The 13,556-nt window shown below is 37.6% G+C and overlaps 4 protein-coding genes across 5 annotated transcripts; all 4 read right to left on the reverse strand.

The window, feature by feature from the left end:
* Positions 968-4,371, reverse strand: LOC105174613 (probably inactive leucine-rich repeat receptor-like protein kinase IMK2). The gene is made up of 2 exons (XM_011096770.2): positions 2,039-4,371; positions 968-1,814 (listed from the first exon to the last, which is right to left on the reverse strand). The coding sequence occupies exons 1-2, from the start codon at positions 3,891-3,893 to the stop codon at positions 1,192-1,194; spliced, it is 2,478 nt and encodes an 825-aa protein (XP_011095072.1). The 5' UTR covers positions 3,894-4,371; the 3' UTR covers positions 968-1,191.
* LOC105174614 (PRA1 family protein B4) lies at positions 5,913-6,987 on the reverse strand. Its single transcript, XM_011096771.2, has one exon. The coding sequence runs from the start codon at positions 6,897-6,899 to the stop codon at positions 6,237-6,239; it is 663 nt and encodes a 220-aa protein (XP_011095073.1). The 5' UTR covers positions 6,900-6,987; the 3' UTR covers positions 5,913-6,236.
* LOC105174615 (macrophage migration inhibitory factor homolog) lies at positions 8,366-10,094 on the reverse strand. 2 transcript variants are annotated; one of them, XM_020697978.1, is made up of 4 exons: positions 9,903-10,094; positions 9,010-9,210; positions 8,862-8,920; positions 8,366-8,702 (listed from the first exon to the last, which is right to left on the reverse strand). In XM_020697978.1, exons 1-3 carry the CDS (start codon positions 10,011-10,013, stop codon positions 8,867-8,869), a joined length of 366 nt encoding a protein of 121 aa, XP_020553637.1. In that variant the 5' UTR covers positions 10,014-10,094; the 3' UTR covers positions 8,366-8,702; positions 8,862-8,866. The 2 variants fall into 2 exon arrangements, with proteins under 2 accessions (XP_020553637.1, XP_011095074.1); XM_011096772.2 differs by lacking the exon at positions 8,862-8,920 and having other exon boundaries at positions 9,903-10,092.
* On the reverse strand, positions 10,575-13,333 carry LOC105174616 (macrophage migration inhibitory factor homolog). Its single transcript, XM_011096773.2, has 2 exons — positions 13,024-13,333; positions 10,575-10,921 (listed from the first exon to the last, which is right to left on the reverse strand). Exons 1-2 carry the CDS (start codon positions 13,132-13,134, stop codon positions 10,694-10,696), a joined length of 339 nt encoding a protein of 112 aa, XP_011095075.1. The 5' UTR covers positions 13,135-13,333; the 3' UTR covers positions 10,575-10,693.

Here is a 13,556-nt window from a genome sequence, read left to right on the forward strand (position 1 = left end):
AATCATCCATTGTCACTGTGTGCTTGAGTGCGAGATTTGAGTAGAATGAAAAGAGAAAGAGAGAGAGATTTGATGAAGTCGGGGCAGCTCCCGGCTACAGGCTCTGCCTCTGCTACTGTTGAATTTGAGCTATTGGTCTGGACTTTGGGGGTTTATGATTTTATGTGCTCTACTCTTTTATATCATAATTTTGTTTGCGTCTTTATTACATTAATTAAAGAATTGTACATCCTATTCTTTCAATCTTAATCACTATTTACTGTCACATTAATATGCCTAATCACGGTGTGTGGTCAAGAAATTTAAATTTTAAATTAAATTTGATCACATTAAATTAATTATATAATAAATATAATATACTTAAAGTTTCGTTCACTATACTTACCAATCTTAAATAGAATAAGAATTTTCAAATTGGTGGCAATGCGTCGAAAACTGCCACTACACTATTATTCAATTTGTTGTTGCTTACAACTTCTCTATTTGAGTAGAAAAATTATGTGATTTTAGATCTCTTTGAAACACATACATTTTCCTTAATTATCTGATTTGAGTAGAGTTTTCATTGTCCAAATACTTCCCCTACTAGATCACAGTTTTCTCCAAGCCTACAAAACTGTCTGTCGGCCCAAACATATGCAGGGGGTTGAGCCCTTTAACAAATACAGTTTAATGTTGGGAGTGGGCTCAATTAGGATTGGGTTTCTGCCCATACATAACATGTCCCAGTGTAGATTTGGGCTATTGGAGGACCACTGATTGAGTAATTTCATACAAACTTACGAGGTAGTAAGAGAGAGAATATTGGTCTCTATCTCTTTCTAATTACAACCAAGCTAAGATGTTGGTATTTACATGTTTCTATCTTCAATTCTTTAACCGTGAGATTATGTCATAATGGGATAAACTCGACAGGAAACTGGAAATAGATTGTAAGTCATGTTAAAAAGTTCTGTTACTCACATAATTTTCTGTAAAGATTTTTATTATAAATCTGTGACAACTCAATAGAATTTTGGTATATATGCTGCTTATATACACTCAGAAAATGAATCAACATCTGACACTCTGAAGAAATAACAAATGAATGAATAAGTAGTCGAATGCTTAAAATAACCATATCATGTATGCTGCTTGTGATCATGCTTTGCTTCCTTTGATCTCTGTGACGCAAAGGTGTAAATGGGCCTTTCACTCGCTTTTTTCTGGAACTACTGCAGCATCATCACCAGAAGCCGGTTCATTTATCAGGTCGGTCTTTATTTCAAGGAGTTTCTGGAGGACTTGTGAGGATTCAGGTCGAGCCCCTGGAGAAGGGTCAACACAGTGGAGGGCTAATTTCAAGGTATTCAGCAATTCATCTCCAATGTTGGATGCATCATCCCTCATTAGCTCCACATCAAACACTTCATTGGTCCATTCCTCTTTCACGATCGAGGCCACCCACTGGGGCAGGTCAAGGCCGTCTGTCGCCTCACTTGGGGATTTTCCTGTTAAGAGCTCCAATATTATCACCCCGAGGCTAAAAACATCAGCCTTGGTGCTTGCATTCTTCAGTTTTGAAACCTCTGGTGCTCGATATCCGATAGTTCCGGCTGTGGCAATTGCATCGGTGTTTATGGCACTTGTCATGAGACGGGAAAGGCCAACATCAGCAACTTTTGGATTCTTTTGTTCGTCAAGAAGGATATTGCTTGATGCCAGATTCCCATGTGCTATGTTTTCTTCAGTGTGAAGGTAGCACAGTCCTTGTGTTACCCCAATAGCTATGGACATTCTTGTTGGCCAGGGAATGCTAGTTTCAGGTCCTCGGGCTGCAAATCAAAACAGAAATGAGAGAGTTAATATAATAAAAGCGTGTATTAACCTCAGACAAGTTTCTAGATTCTATTTGATCCAGGTAAGAGAGTTGCAATTTGAGGCTAATGTTCAAACTTTATGATGGTTGCTAAAATGTCAAATCCAACATTGCTATTTTCTGTTCTCCTCAATGGACTCATTATCGAAAAAGGAATCAGAATTAGTTAAGTTAGCTTACCGTGGAGGAAGGATGCAAGACTTCCATTAGGCATAAAATCGTAGACAAGAAGCTTCTCTCCTTTAGGTCCAAGGTAATAAGCTCTCAAGGCTAAGATGTTTGGATGTCGAATCTTCCGAAGTTGAGCAACCTCAATCTCGAACTCTTTTTGCGCCTTTGTGATCTTCTCTCTTAGCCTTTTGACTGCAACTTGATTATTATCTTCTAATGTTGCCTTGTATGCTGTTCCATATGTGCTCTTTCCCATAATTTCTGCGGTTGCAGATAACAGATCATCAGCTGTAAACACAAAAGGGCCATCAAAATGGACTAACTTTCCTCCTATTTCCGCTCCTGATTCGTCCTCTCTCCCCACTGCTGCAGTTGGCTTTGCACTTCTGTTACTGACCAGGCCCCCGCCGTTTTTGCTATTTTTAGCTCTCGAAGCTGCCTTCTTTCTGATCAAGCAGCAAATGAGTACACAGCAAAGAATCAGTAAAACAACTAACAGAGCGCCAGCGGCTATGAGAATTATGTCCTTTGTACTCAATTCTCGACGACGACGACGCTTAGGCGCCCCTTGAGAAGGAGAAGGCCGTGTTTCAGGTGCCGGAGAAGGGCATGGGGTTGAGCTACTGTATCCACAAAGCTGAATGTTACCGACAAAAGAGCTTGAGTTAAATTTCCTGGCAAGAACAGATGGGACGATGCCGGAGAGATTATTGTAGGAGACATCAAAAGAAGAGAGATTCTGTATATTGACTAGAGAAATTGGAATTTCCCCTGTCAGGTTGTTTTCAGATAAGTCAAGTGAGGTGATACCGGTAATGTTCCCAATGGAATCTGGAATTTGGCCTTTGAATTTGTTGTTACTCAAGTCCAGAACTGACAGATTGCTCAACTTTCCAATGGACTCAGGGATCTGGCTTTCAAGATTGTTGTTTTTCAGATTTACAGTCACCAAAGAAGAGAGCTTGGAAAGACTTTCAGGAAAGCTGCTAGATATGGCATTGTTTGATAAATCAAGAGAATTCAGCCTGGAAAGACTACCTAATTCATCAGGTATGCTTCCTGCAATCTGGTTATGACTCAGGTTTAACACCTCAAGCATGGTGAGATTGCTAAGAGAAGCTGGAATAGAACCAGAGATATTATTGTGTTGAAGGGCAAGAAAAGTGAGAGATGGGGCCTGGGATAGAGTGATTGGGATCGACCCGGAAATACCATTGAAGCTTAAATTAAGTCTATACAACCTGGTGGAGTTAGCAAGACTAGGGGGTATAATGCCAGTGAGCTGATTGTTACTAAGGTCAAGAGTATGAAGAAGTAGACAGGAACCAATTGATGGAGGGATGGAGCCTGCGAGACGGTTATTGAAAAGGTAGACCCCTCTGAGATGGGGAAGAAAGCCGAGTGAAGTGGGCACAGGGCCAACAAGAACGTTGTCGTGGAGGCTCAGGCGTCGAAGAGCTTGGAGTTGGCCAATTTTCTCAGAGATTCGGCCGCCAAGCCCCTTCCAAGGGAGCTGGATAGCAATAACTTGCCCATTCACACACTTGATTCCAGTCCAGCCAGAACAAGCTCCAGCACCACTGTCGTTCCAACTATTTAAGACCCCTCTAAAATCGACGAATTCGCGTTTTAATGCCTTGAGGGCCTGATAATCTGCTTGTGTTACAATTACCCCGTCCCATTTCTTGCCCGAAACAAGCTCAAAACTGAAAAACAGAAGCAGGAAAACGCAAAACTGTAGGTGGGCTTGCTTCCATTTTTCTTTCCGCCCCCAGCTCGAATTAGCATTTCCCGTAACATGACAATGGAGAAACTCAGTACAGCAGTTGGGAACTAGGATCCGCAACTGAATTCGACCATCCATGTAAATATATCGATGATCAATGAGAGAAGAAGTGATTGTTCAGCGAGGAGTAAAAGAAATAAGTGTATGTATGATCTCTTTTTCCTCTCAGGCTCAGCTTATGCAGCTGGATTCTTCTCTCTTCGCTGCAATATAGTAAGAGAACATTTATTGAAGAACTAAGGAGAGAGAGGAGGGTGAGGGTTTACGGAAGAAGAACGTGAAGACAAAATGTAGGTGAGAGCAGGGGAACATTTCAGTTTGATGGCCAACGGCTAGTTTCTTTGTACAGAGGTGAATAGAAAAACGGCCCGTGTCCAATGCGGGACGTCCATTAACGGCTATGTATTGGGCCCGGTTGGAGGGGCCAAGTCCTCTCGTCTCGTCTCCAGCACCTGCTACCAACGTTTCTTTATAATAAACTTGACTTGTTCATACTAATTATTTCTTGATATATATAATTTTGAGGAAATGCCTCCATATCCATATCCATATTTATACTGCCAAATTAGAAGAAGATTTCCAACTTCATGCCCCCATTTGCTGATTACTCATATTACTGTATAATTCAACTGACAGAAATTACGATCAACACTCCTTATCATAAATTAATTTCCAGTGATTGCTTATCGGAAATTTCAACGTAATTCCAACTGCATGAAGCTCAGGATTTATAGCATCTAATCCTTACCTGTTCAAATTACAGTTAGGTTTAGCATTGTAACGTATATAAAAGTAGCATCAACCATAACTTTTAACATAAGCAACCATCTAATTTGGCCTGTTGAGTTGCTAGATATTCAGCATTGCTTGCATAACAAAATCTCAACATTTTTTTTTTATCAATTCTTTGGTAAACGTTCAAAATTGTAAATATTTTAAACATCCACAACTGAACGTTGCCCTTTGTTTTTCTTTTTCTTTTGTGGGGTGGGGTGGGGTCAATTCATTAAACTAAAGATAAGGTTGAAATTCAGATGATGCCTTCAACTTGTCATTTGTGTAACTATTCGAGTCTCTGCAACCTGCATGCATAACAACTAAGCAACTCCATACAGCAACACTGTGTAACAGACTTCGGAATTCAAAATACATCATCACCAAATTAACATCAAAATCCGGTTTGCAGACACGGAATTGATGGCATTCCATTGAAACACGGAAGGAATAGGTAGAACAGAGATTACAACCAATTCTGCTACAACCTAGAACAGAAATTCTGCTTTCTTTAAACACATACCATGTCCATGTTAAAATATGAAACTGCTACAACCCATCTTGCACAACTAGACGCAAACCTTAAAATTCCAGGACAATCACACAATTCCACAAGCAATCTGCTATTTCACTCCAAAGCAATAGAGCGTACAAGTTTAAACCCCAAAGGATGATAATAATAAATTAATAACGGCATTGAATATCTGCAGATATCATACTCTTCACATATAAGTAAATGGAGATAACAAACCACAATACCATGCAGGTAGACAACATAGAATGTTGACAAAAATGTGCCACATTTAGATAATTTGTACAGTTAATGACTGGACAACTTTGACACTCATATACCAGACAGTAGCATCTAACTGAAAAAGCTTATGCTGTTTCATAAGCAAGAGCACAGAAAATAGATTGAGAAAGGGAAGGGAAAAACAGTATGCTTGAAAGGTCAATCGATTGAGGCACTATGATGCTCATTAACTATAATTAAAATTCATTTATAAAGATTGAAACTCTGCAAAGATTCACAAAGTTCTACTGTTTAGACACCATCAATTAGTGATACTACTGCAGCAGCAAAACATTACTGTCTGGCATCATATCGAAAGCAGATATCACAGTATCATACTACCACATTTTATCTCATATTTGCCACCATTCATCAAATATTTGCAAGTCACTTGAACTTATCCAACAAGCAACAACTAAGAAATGCTCGCAGTAGGCTTCCCTATAGAGATTTACATTACTAAAAATACTAGACCCAGTTACTAACTCTATCTGAATTTCAGTTGTTATCAGCAAATTTACAATGGAAGAGATTAAGAATCAGGCATTTATATAAAATAAAACATTGCTATCAACAATTGAAGGCTCTTGGCTTTTGAAGAGTAAATAACAAAATGACACAAGATGTCCCGAGAAAATTGTGGATCCAATACGTCCAGAAAGAAGAGTTACAAAAGGTAACATCTCTGATTAAGGGGAAAGAACAAAAAAATAGTAGGGGGAACAGCAAATGTATTCAGGTAACTGATCGCAAAGAATATCACCACATCAGCGGCCTGATGCTAGCTTCTTTAATAAAACCTGGAAACGCAGAAACGAATTGGTTTCATTGATTTCCCTGCAGTATGGAAGACTTTACGCCCTAGTAGCTATTGGGGACTGAGCCATGACAGGGGCACCACCAGTGAAGAAAGAGAGGAAGTTGGAAGCCCCAGCCTGAGGCTCCTGCTCGTCAAGGAAAAGATCTTCGGGAACTCTAAAAGCAGCGTGCGCGCAAACAATAGCAACGCCAACCATGAGCGCGGAGACGAGAACGGCTCCAACGCTGGTGAGGAAGATAACAACAATGGTGGAAACAATCAAGACGACGAGGGTCTCGCGATCGGAGAACTGGCGGCCGAAAAGGGTGATCGGAGGGTCAGAGGGCTGACGGAAGAGATAGAGGAACAGCCATGCGGCGAGAAGGCCGGCGAGGAAGATCAGGGAGAGGGGATTTGTCAAAAGAGAGATGACGAGCACAGCTGTGACGACGGTGAGGTAGTTAACGCGGAAATAGTTATAATTTTTCCGGATGCGGCCGGTGGCTTCGGAGATGGAATCGGGTTTGGCGAGGGAGGAGCGGTCGCAGAGCTCAGACCATGGGCGACGGTTGGAGAGGCCATGGCGGACGGTGTCGGAGATGCCGGAGAAGAAAGCACGCAGGGCGGAGCTGGAGGGGGATTGTTGGTTGTCGACGGCGGTTGAGGCGGATTGGGAATTGGACGTCGGGAGGATCGCCGGGGAGGAATTTGCTGCCATCGTTTGTGTTTCTTTTTCTCTTTATTTTTATTCAATATCGTTTACTCTTCTCTCTCTCTCTCTCTTTGTTTTTTCTCATTTTCTTTCCTTCGATAATTTAAATAGGGAATATCCATCTCAATTGCTTTTGCTTAGTCAATAGTAATACGGCACCGTACCAAGGAAAAGTCGTCGGTGGATCCATGTGAGCCGGTGAACGCTCCGATATCAACGAATTAATGGGTTTTCTTTTTGCTTTTTCTCTTTTTTATATTTTCTTTAAACAAAAATGACGAATCAAACACATTATTAGTTAAAAAAAAAATTATACCCGAAGAAAATACATACTACAGGTGTGTATAATGTTTCTAAACTTGGACCGGCCAATTCGATCGACCCGAATCGGGAATTGGACCTGAGACCGGTCCAGATATAGGTGTAAAAGTTGGTATTGTCAAATCCAGTACGAACCGATGAAAAATCGTCAAAATCGAAGAAAATCAGTAAAAACCGATCAACTTTCAAACGGTCAAATCGATTAATTTAGAAAAAAAAAGAAGAAGAACAAAGGACGTGAGGTTGTCTCGACCAACTGTCCGCGCTGCTTGACGATGGATACTTGAGCGAGTTGTGGAAGTTGTTGAGCGAAGAACTGAAGGAGCAGAGAGCGAGCTGTGGGCAGCGTTGTTTGGGGAGAAGAAGGGTAAAGGGATGGAGGAAAAACAAAAAATGTTTGATAGGGGTGGGGAAAAATAGTGCTTGGTGGAGATGGGGCTCATGGGTGAAGATGGAAAGGTGTTTGTAGGAAGAACCAATGATAAATGAGACCACTGACATGCATTCAAAACAAACAATAACAATCTGCATTTTTAATTTTAAAATTTATTAGTGTATAGTTCATAATTTGTTTTTTTTGATAAAATTGATTGTTAATTCTAAGTAGAGTTGAAATTTTAATTTATTCTTTTTGTATATTATAATATTTTATATATTATTATGAAAATTAATACAAATGTGCAGGGATTAAAAGTTTATATAATGATGGAGGAATGAACTATTCCACAATAAAACTTGCTTTCTTCAAAGTTAATGATGATGTTGCATGGTCGAATAATACAATTCCAGGTCAATTTGCAAAATTATATTTTACAAGATTATAGAATGTACTTATAATTTTTTAAAAAACAAAAAATATTTATATAATGAAACCTAATTTCGTAGAGTATCTCGATATAATTTGCCCATTGTAAGCAGATTCACGTTGGGAGTTGGCATCCGATCTCGCCCCAATCCTTTCAATCCACTATCATCTCTCACTGTCGCCTTTTAGAGTGCTGCGATCTGGGTAGAGAGGTTGGCGACTTGGCGTAGAGCCGTAGACGGCTAGACGTTTCAGATGAGTGGGTATTTAAGTATGAAGTTCTGTTAATAATTAGAAATTCTTATGTAGATTTACAAGAGTAATTGTACAACGTTAAAACCAGAACTGAGTACTGTTGGGAAGCAGCAAGGGGTTTACTATACGAAAATCTCTGGATCAAGCAATTGGTAAGAAGGTGATAGGTGGAGTATAGAAAGATCACTGAGTGACATATTCATTCAGCCCCCATATACTCCGAGATATTCCTTCATACCAATAAGTTATGCAAGGTCATCCAAATTTATATCCCATGAGCAACATCAAATGTCCAAGATCATTAATCAGAATGCAGATACATCATTGCAATACAGCAAAGTTGTTTTGAGCATGCATTAATAGGGAATATGTGAAGATTGGAGCGTAGAAACCTAGAAGGTTGATCCATTCCACCCAAGGTTGGAACCCTGCGGAAAGAAAGTTGATGTCATGAGTGCAATCAGTGGACCGCAGAACACGAGACACTTTCAAGAACAAAGTTCATGATATAACATGCAATTGCAAACACAAGAAAAACAGGAGTTGATATATCTAATCACAGCTCTAAATAGTAAAAGATCATTTACATTATTTAGTACTGGTGTAAAGCATGCAGACATTGTGCATATTCTTGAATCTGACAGGCCTAAACAAGCAGAAGAATGCAATGAGAACATACTAGTGCGTAAATGAAACCCTTTTCTCAGTACAACCCATACAGTTCAGCTTGTTTACCTTGGTATCATAAAATTTGAGGTAGAACCGTGATTTTGGGACAGACAACTTAGACTCAAGTATGTTGGCTATAGCACCACTCAGCTTCTTGTTCACATCAGAGTTCAGACCTCCAATAGAGACGAGCTCTCCATAAGCAGCAGGCTGCTCTGTCCCTCCAAATGCCATGGGCACAGAACCCTTCAACACAATCATCACATACTGCATCAAAACAGACAAAAATTGAAGTTATTGCCCTCCGATTTACCAAAGGAAATGAATATATTAATTTTCTGTTGATAATTTGAAGTCAATCAAATATCCATGGGTAAATAAATCATTAGTAGCTACCATACAATTGCTCAATAAATTGTTTCTTAGAGCTTTCATTTCAAGAACTCAATCACCAGATATCCACAGCCAAAAACCACAGAACATATAAACCAACACTAATGTCAGCCAACTATAATGTAAGCACATAATCACATTTAATACTTAGACCACCAGCACAGTAAATCCTGAGCAATATTGAGAGTGCAATGCGTTATCTCATTTTCACAGAGTCCCAAGTATGCAATGCATCTATGGCAGCTGAAGGAGCATATCTCAATAACAGATGGAAAATTCCATCGATTTCACCCGCGATTTTCATAAATCCTACCTTTCCTACACATAAACACGTTCTCTGGCAGCACAAGGTTCAGAAATACCACGAAAGCGAAATTACATAACAACAAAATGCATCAATCTTTCAACATAAACAATCAGTGAGACATAAATCGATAACATCAATCCTACGCACGAATAAAATACTCCACCCTCAGTATACCTTAATCAATATAGGTCCAAATTCCGCAAACTATAAAATCATAATTATGTAAAAAAAACAAAAAAAGTATGAAAAAATCACAGACAGCCTCGGGTTTGCCGATGAGCTTGGCAACAGTGGAGGAGGCTTCAGAGAGGATGGAGGAGGTGTCTACGCCCTCCAGGCTCACGTTAGTGGACAGGTTCAAACACGGCATCGTTTCGCGAAACCCTTGCTTGCTTTTCTCGCCCTCACCTCTTTCTTCAGCTCTGCAATTTGCACAAAAAACACAAAGCAAGAGTAGCTACTAGCTAAGTAGGGGATGGTTTGTATTCCTATATTGCCCTTGAATTGTGATTCACCAAAAACGCCTTTCTCCCTTGATGCTTCGCAATTCACTAAAGCGTATTAACGTTTTTATCAAATTCAGTACTTTGCGACAAGATATTTGTAGTAAGTGAAACAATGTTTTACAACTTCATAATAATAGTTCAAAAAATAAGATTATTTGATCCGGTCGTAATCCATAGGCTGATGGTCGGGACCTTAAACAAAAATAATTAATCAAGCTTCTGAGAGTGGGTTGGTTGGCTTTTATAAAAATCATCCGACCTAATTTCATATTTAATTTGATTCTAAAACCCGATGCTTAAAAAAACATATTAATGGTTCGGTCTTCACAGGTGGCATTATAAGTACATGTATTATTTACACACAAAAAAATAAAATCATTTAAATTAAATATGTTTTTTAAATTTTATTCATCATAGGATAAAAATATTTACTAAATTATATAGGTCTTATTTATCTTTTAAGAGAAAGCATTTAGAAATACATGGAGGACGCAACGATAAGTCATTATTGTAACTGAGAAAGACAGGACAAAACTTGGTAGAGTTACAACTTGGGGCTCCTGCGGCCCATTGTGGTATCAAAGACCTTGAGGACAAACCTAGTCCTAGGAATGCAAAGTTTGTTCTCTAAAATTGAACCAATTGTGGCGATCAGCTTTCTTTTCACTTCACTGTCGATGCCACCCATTGCTACAATTTCGCCCAATGCCGCAGGTTCTTTGTTCCCTCCGAATGTAAGGGCTACCGATCCTTTCACCAGAATCATCACAAACTGTAAAACTCATTATCACACAATATTAGACTGTCGTAGGTTGGTGGACTAAGCAATGTTGGTTCTTTTTGGTGGGGCCAGAGAAAATGTAATATAATCATGGTAAATACAACCAAAAAATATTACATAATTATATCAAAGAATATTCGTAATTATGCTTAATTTTATGGGAGATTATTGTAATTTATCCTATAATCATAGATGAGAGATCCACTAAAAAAATATAAAATTGCACCTTCTCTTAAAAAAAAGAAAAATTACTAATTTTTATTTTACCGGATCATTTACTATTAGGGTTTGAACAAAAAATTATCAATGTTTACATAAATTTTTAATTTTATCACTCATTTTAATATTTTCATGTGTATTTTGTACTTATAAATAAATAAATATATTTAGATATATGATATGAGGTTAATATCATTACATTCGTCTTAATACAAATGATTGCATGGGAACATTAAATGAAATGTAGAATTAGAAATTTATATAATTTTTTACTAATGTCGATATTTTGCGTTCAGATCCTAATGAAAGAAGATCAAATGTAAACAATAAATTGTCAGACAAAGTGTAAATATAATATAAAAATTCTTTACAGAAAAATATAATATTACATTTTAAAAAGAGAGGTAAATATAATTAATCCTAAAATAAATTACTGAATAACAAATAATCTTATTGCGTAGGGCAGTAGGCATAAATGAGTTCTTCACCCTCCTTGTGTGTGAAATAAATCATAATAATATGGTGTTTGGTGTTATCTAAAATGTTTTATTATTAGTCAATTATAGCCTATAAGACTATCAATTAACATAACCATTTTCTTTTCTTTAAACACCCCAGAGCCTTAACATCAACAAAAATTAAATGTTATCATATTTTTTCTACATTTAGCGTGTCGATTTAAAAAATAAATAAATAATGGGAAGGGCAACCTAGTTGCATTTGTTTGAGAAGAAAAACGTGGCACCAATATATTCAATCGATAATACTAACAAAATAAAATACTAATCTTACTTAAACAAGATAAATACTTATGCTTCTAGTAATATTTGAATTCTTCAAAGTCGTGTTTTAGATAAAGTATAAGATGAGAAAACGTGACAATTTTACTATATGTTTTGATATTATATATGCATACATTATGAAATTGCTTCTTATAGTAGGGACAGTGACATGTTACCTACGGGTTCAGCTAAATTACTACACTATCTACTCTACTTGTGGTGATAACATCAAAATGAATCATAACTATCCTATTGTTTAGCTAATATTATGTCAATGCTAGACTTGTCCATTTTCTATTTAATTAATAGTGTATCAAAATTGATTATGTAGGGGGTCATGCTTAGTAAACAAAGGCAGAACAAAACTTAAGATTAGCAACAAACAACAGAATTCAATTTCTTTTGTTTCAAATCTTTGTTTAATTATTTTTAATGTGTATAAAAATTATATCGTCTTTAACACATTTTTGTATATATAATATGAATAAAAGATACAATAAAATTTGAAATATAAAAATTCATCATAAAATAATGAGGTTGATTAGCCAAGAATCAAAGCAGAAAGGTTTTATTTCATTTCTCGGGTATCTAAACGAGCTTGTAAGTTTTTGAAAATATCTTATAACTGATTGTACATTTAGCAATTTTTTCAAAATGATAAGTTTATAAACACAAAAAGACAAGGTATCATTATTTTTTTCTTTGAAAAAGAATAAGGAGTTGGTGTTTTTATAGAGCGAGATGCCAACCAAACCAAATGTTGACGGCGTGTTTTTATCCAAACTGGGTGGTGCGAAGAAATGGAGGACGATTAAGAAGGATGAGTTGATGGATAATGAAGCAAACACATCCCTAAATAGTAAATCCATTCCCCTTGTGATATCTTAAACAGTTCCGACACTCATCCCTCCACCCACCCATCATACAAAACTGCACTTCCAATTCTCAATTATTGGGCTATAAAACTTCTCAAACCACAGAAACCCGAAATCAACCTCAAATTCATCAACAATATATATATATATGTATATATGTGTGTGAGCGTGTGTATATATATATATATAGAGAGAGAGAGACAGAGATGATGCATACGTTCTCGGGCTTCCCGACGATCTGAGAAACAGCTTTTGTGAGGTCAGAGAAGAGGGAATCAGTGTCGACTCCGTGGAGGTTAACGTTAGTAGAAATGTCAAGACAAGGCATCCTCTTTGCTCTTGGACAGTTGTGAATCCCAAGTGTGTTTGGTGTGGTGATAGTATGTGTTTTTGGTGTGCGTGCTGATTGTTATTTATAGACTGAAATGGGGTTTGAGGTCACCTACACAGCCAATGCATTCAATTTGACTGGTTTTCTATTAAGATCGCCGTTTCCTATTTGGTACCAGGGGGCCGGAGGGGGGAGTAGTCAATTGCGTCCTATATAGACTTCTTTTTCAAAATTTGGTTAGACAATATTTCTTCTACGCATTAACTGTTCATCCTTTTCAATCTGACTTTCCAAAATGTACTTTTCTGTTTTTTTTTTTTTGTTATTACAAAATTTGTTATCATGTAAAACAATTGGACTTAACCGTCTTTTTCTTTTTTTCCCGGCACATATCCAATAAACTCACACACACACACACT

This window comes from Sesamum indicum, linkage group LG11, assembly GCF_000512975.1.
Source record: "Sesamum indicum cultivar Zhongzhi No. 13 linkage group LG11, S_indicum_v1.0, whole genome shotgun sequence".
Lineage (NCBI taxonomy): Eukaryota > Viridiplantae > Streptophyta > Magnoliopsida > Lamiales > Pedaliaceae > Sesamum > Sesamum indicum.

Excerpts from the sequence above, each read along its gene's own strand:
- LOC105174614 (XM_011096771.2), bottom strand. The coding sequence starts at position 6,899 with ATGGCAGCAAATTCCTCCCCGGCGATCCTCCCGACGTCCAATTCCCAA.
- LOC105174613 (XM_011096770.2), bottom strand. The coding sequence starts at position 3,893 with ATGGATGGTCGAATTCAGTTGCGGATCCTAGTTCCCAACTGCTGTACT. Across the intron at positions 1,815-2,038 it reads TCTTGCATCCTTCCTCCACG|CCCGAGGACCTGAAACTAGC; the intron begins GTAAGCTAACTT and ends TTTGATTTGCAG.
- LOC105174616 (XM_011096773.2), bottom strand. The coding sequence starts at position 13,134 with ATGCCTTGTCTTGACATTTCTACTAACGTTAACCTCCACGGAGTCGAC. Across the intron at positions 10,922-13,023 it reads TCGTCGGGAAGCCCGAGAAC|TTTGTGATGATTCTGGTGAA; the intron begins GTATGCATCATC and ends TGAGTTTTACAG.
- LOC105174615 (XM_020697978.1), bottom strand. The coding sequence starts at position 10,013 with ATGCCGTGTTTGAACCTGTCCACTAACGTGAGCCTGGAGGGCGTAGAC. Across the intron at positions 9,211-9,902 it reads TCATCGGCAAACCCGAGGCT|TATGTGATGATTGTGTTGAA; the intron begins GTCTGTGATTTT and ends GTTTTGATGCAG. Across the intron at positions 8,921-9,009 it reads TCAAATTTTATGATACCAAG|GCCTGTCAGATTCAAGAATA; the intron begins GTAAACAAGCTG and ends CTGCTTGTTTAG.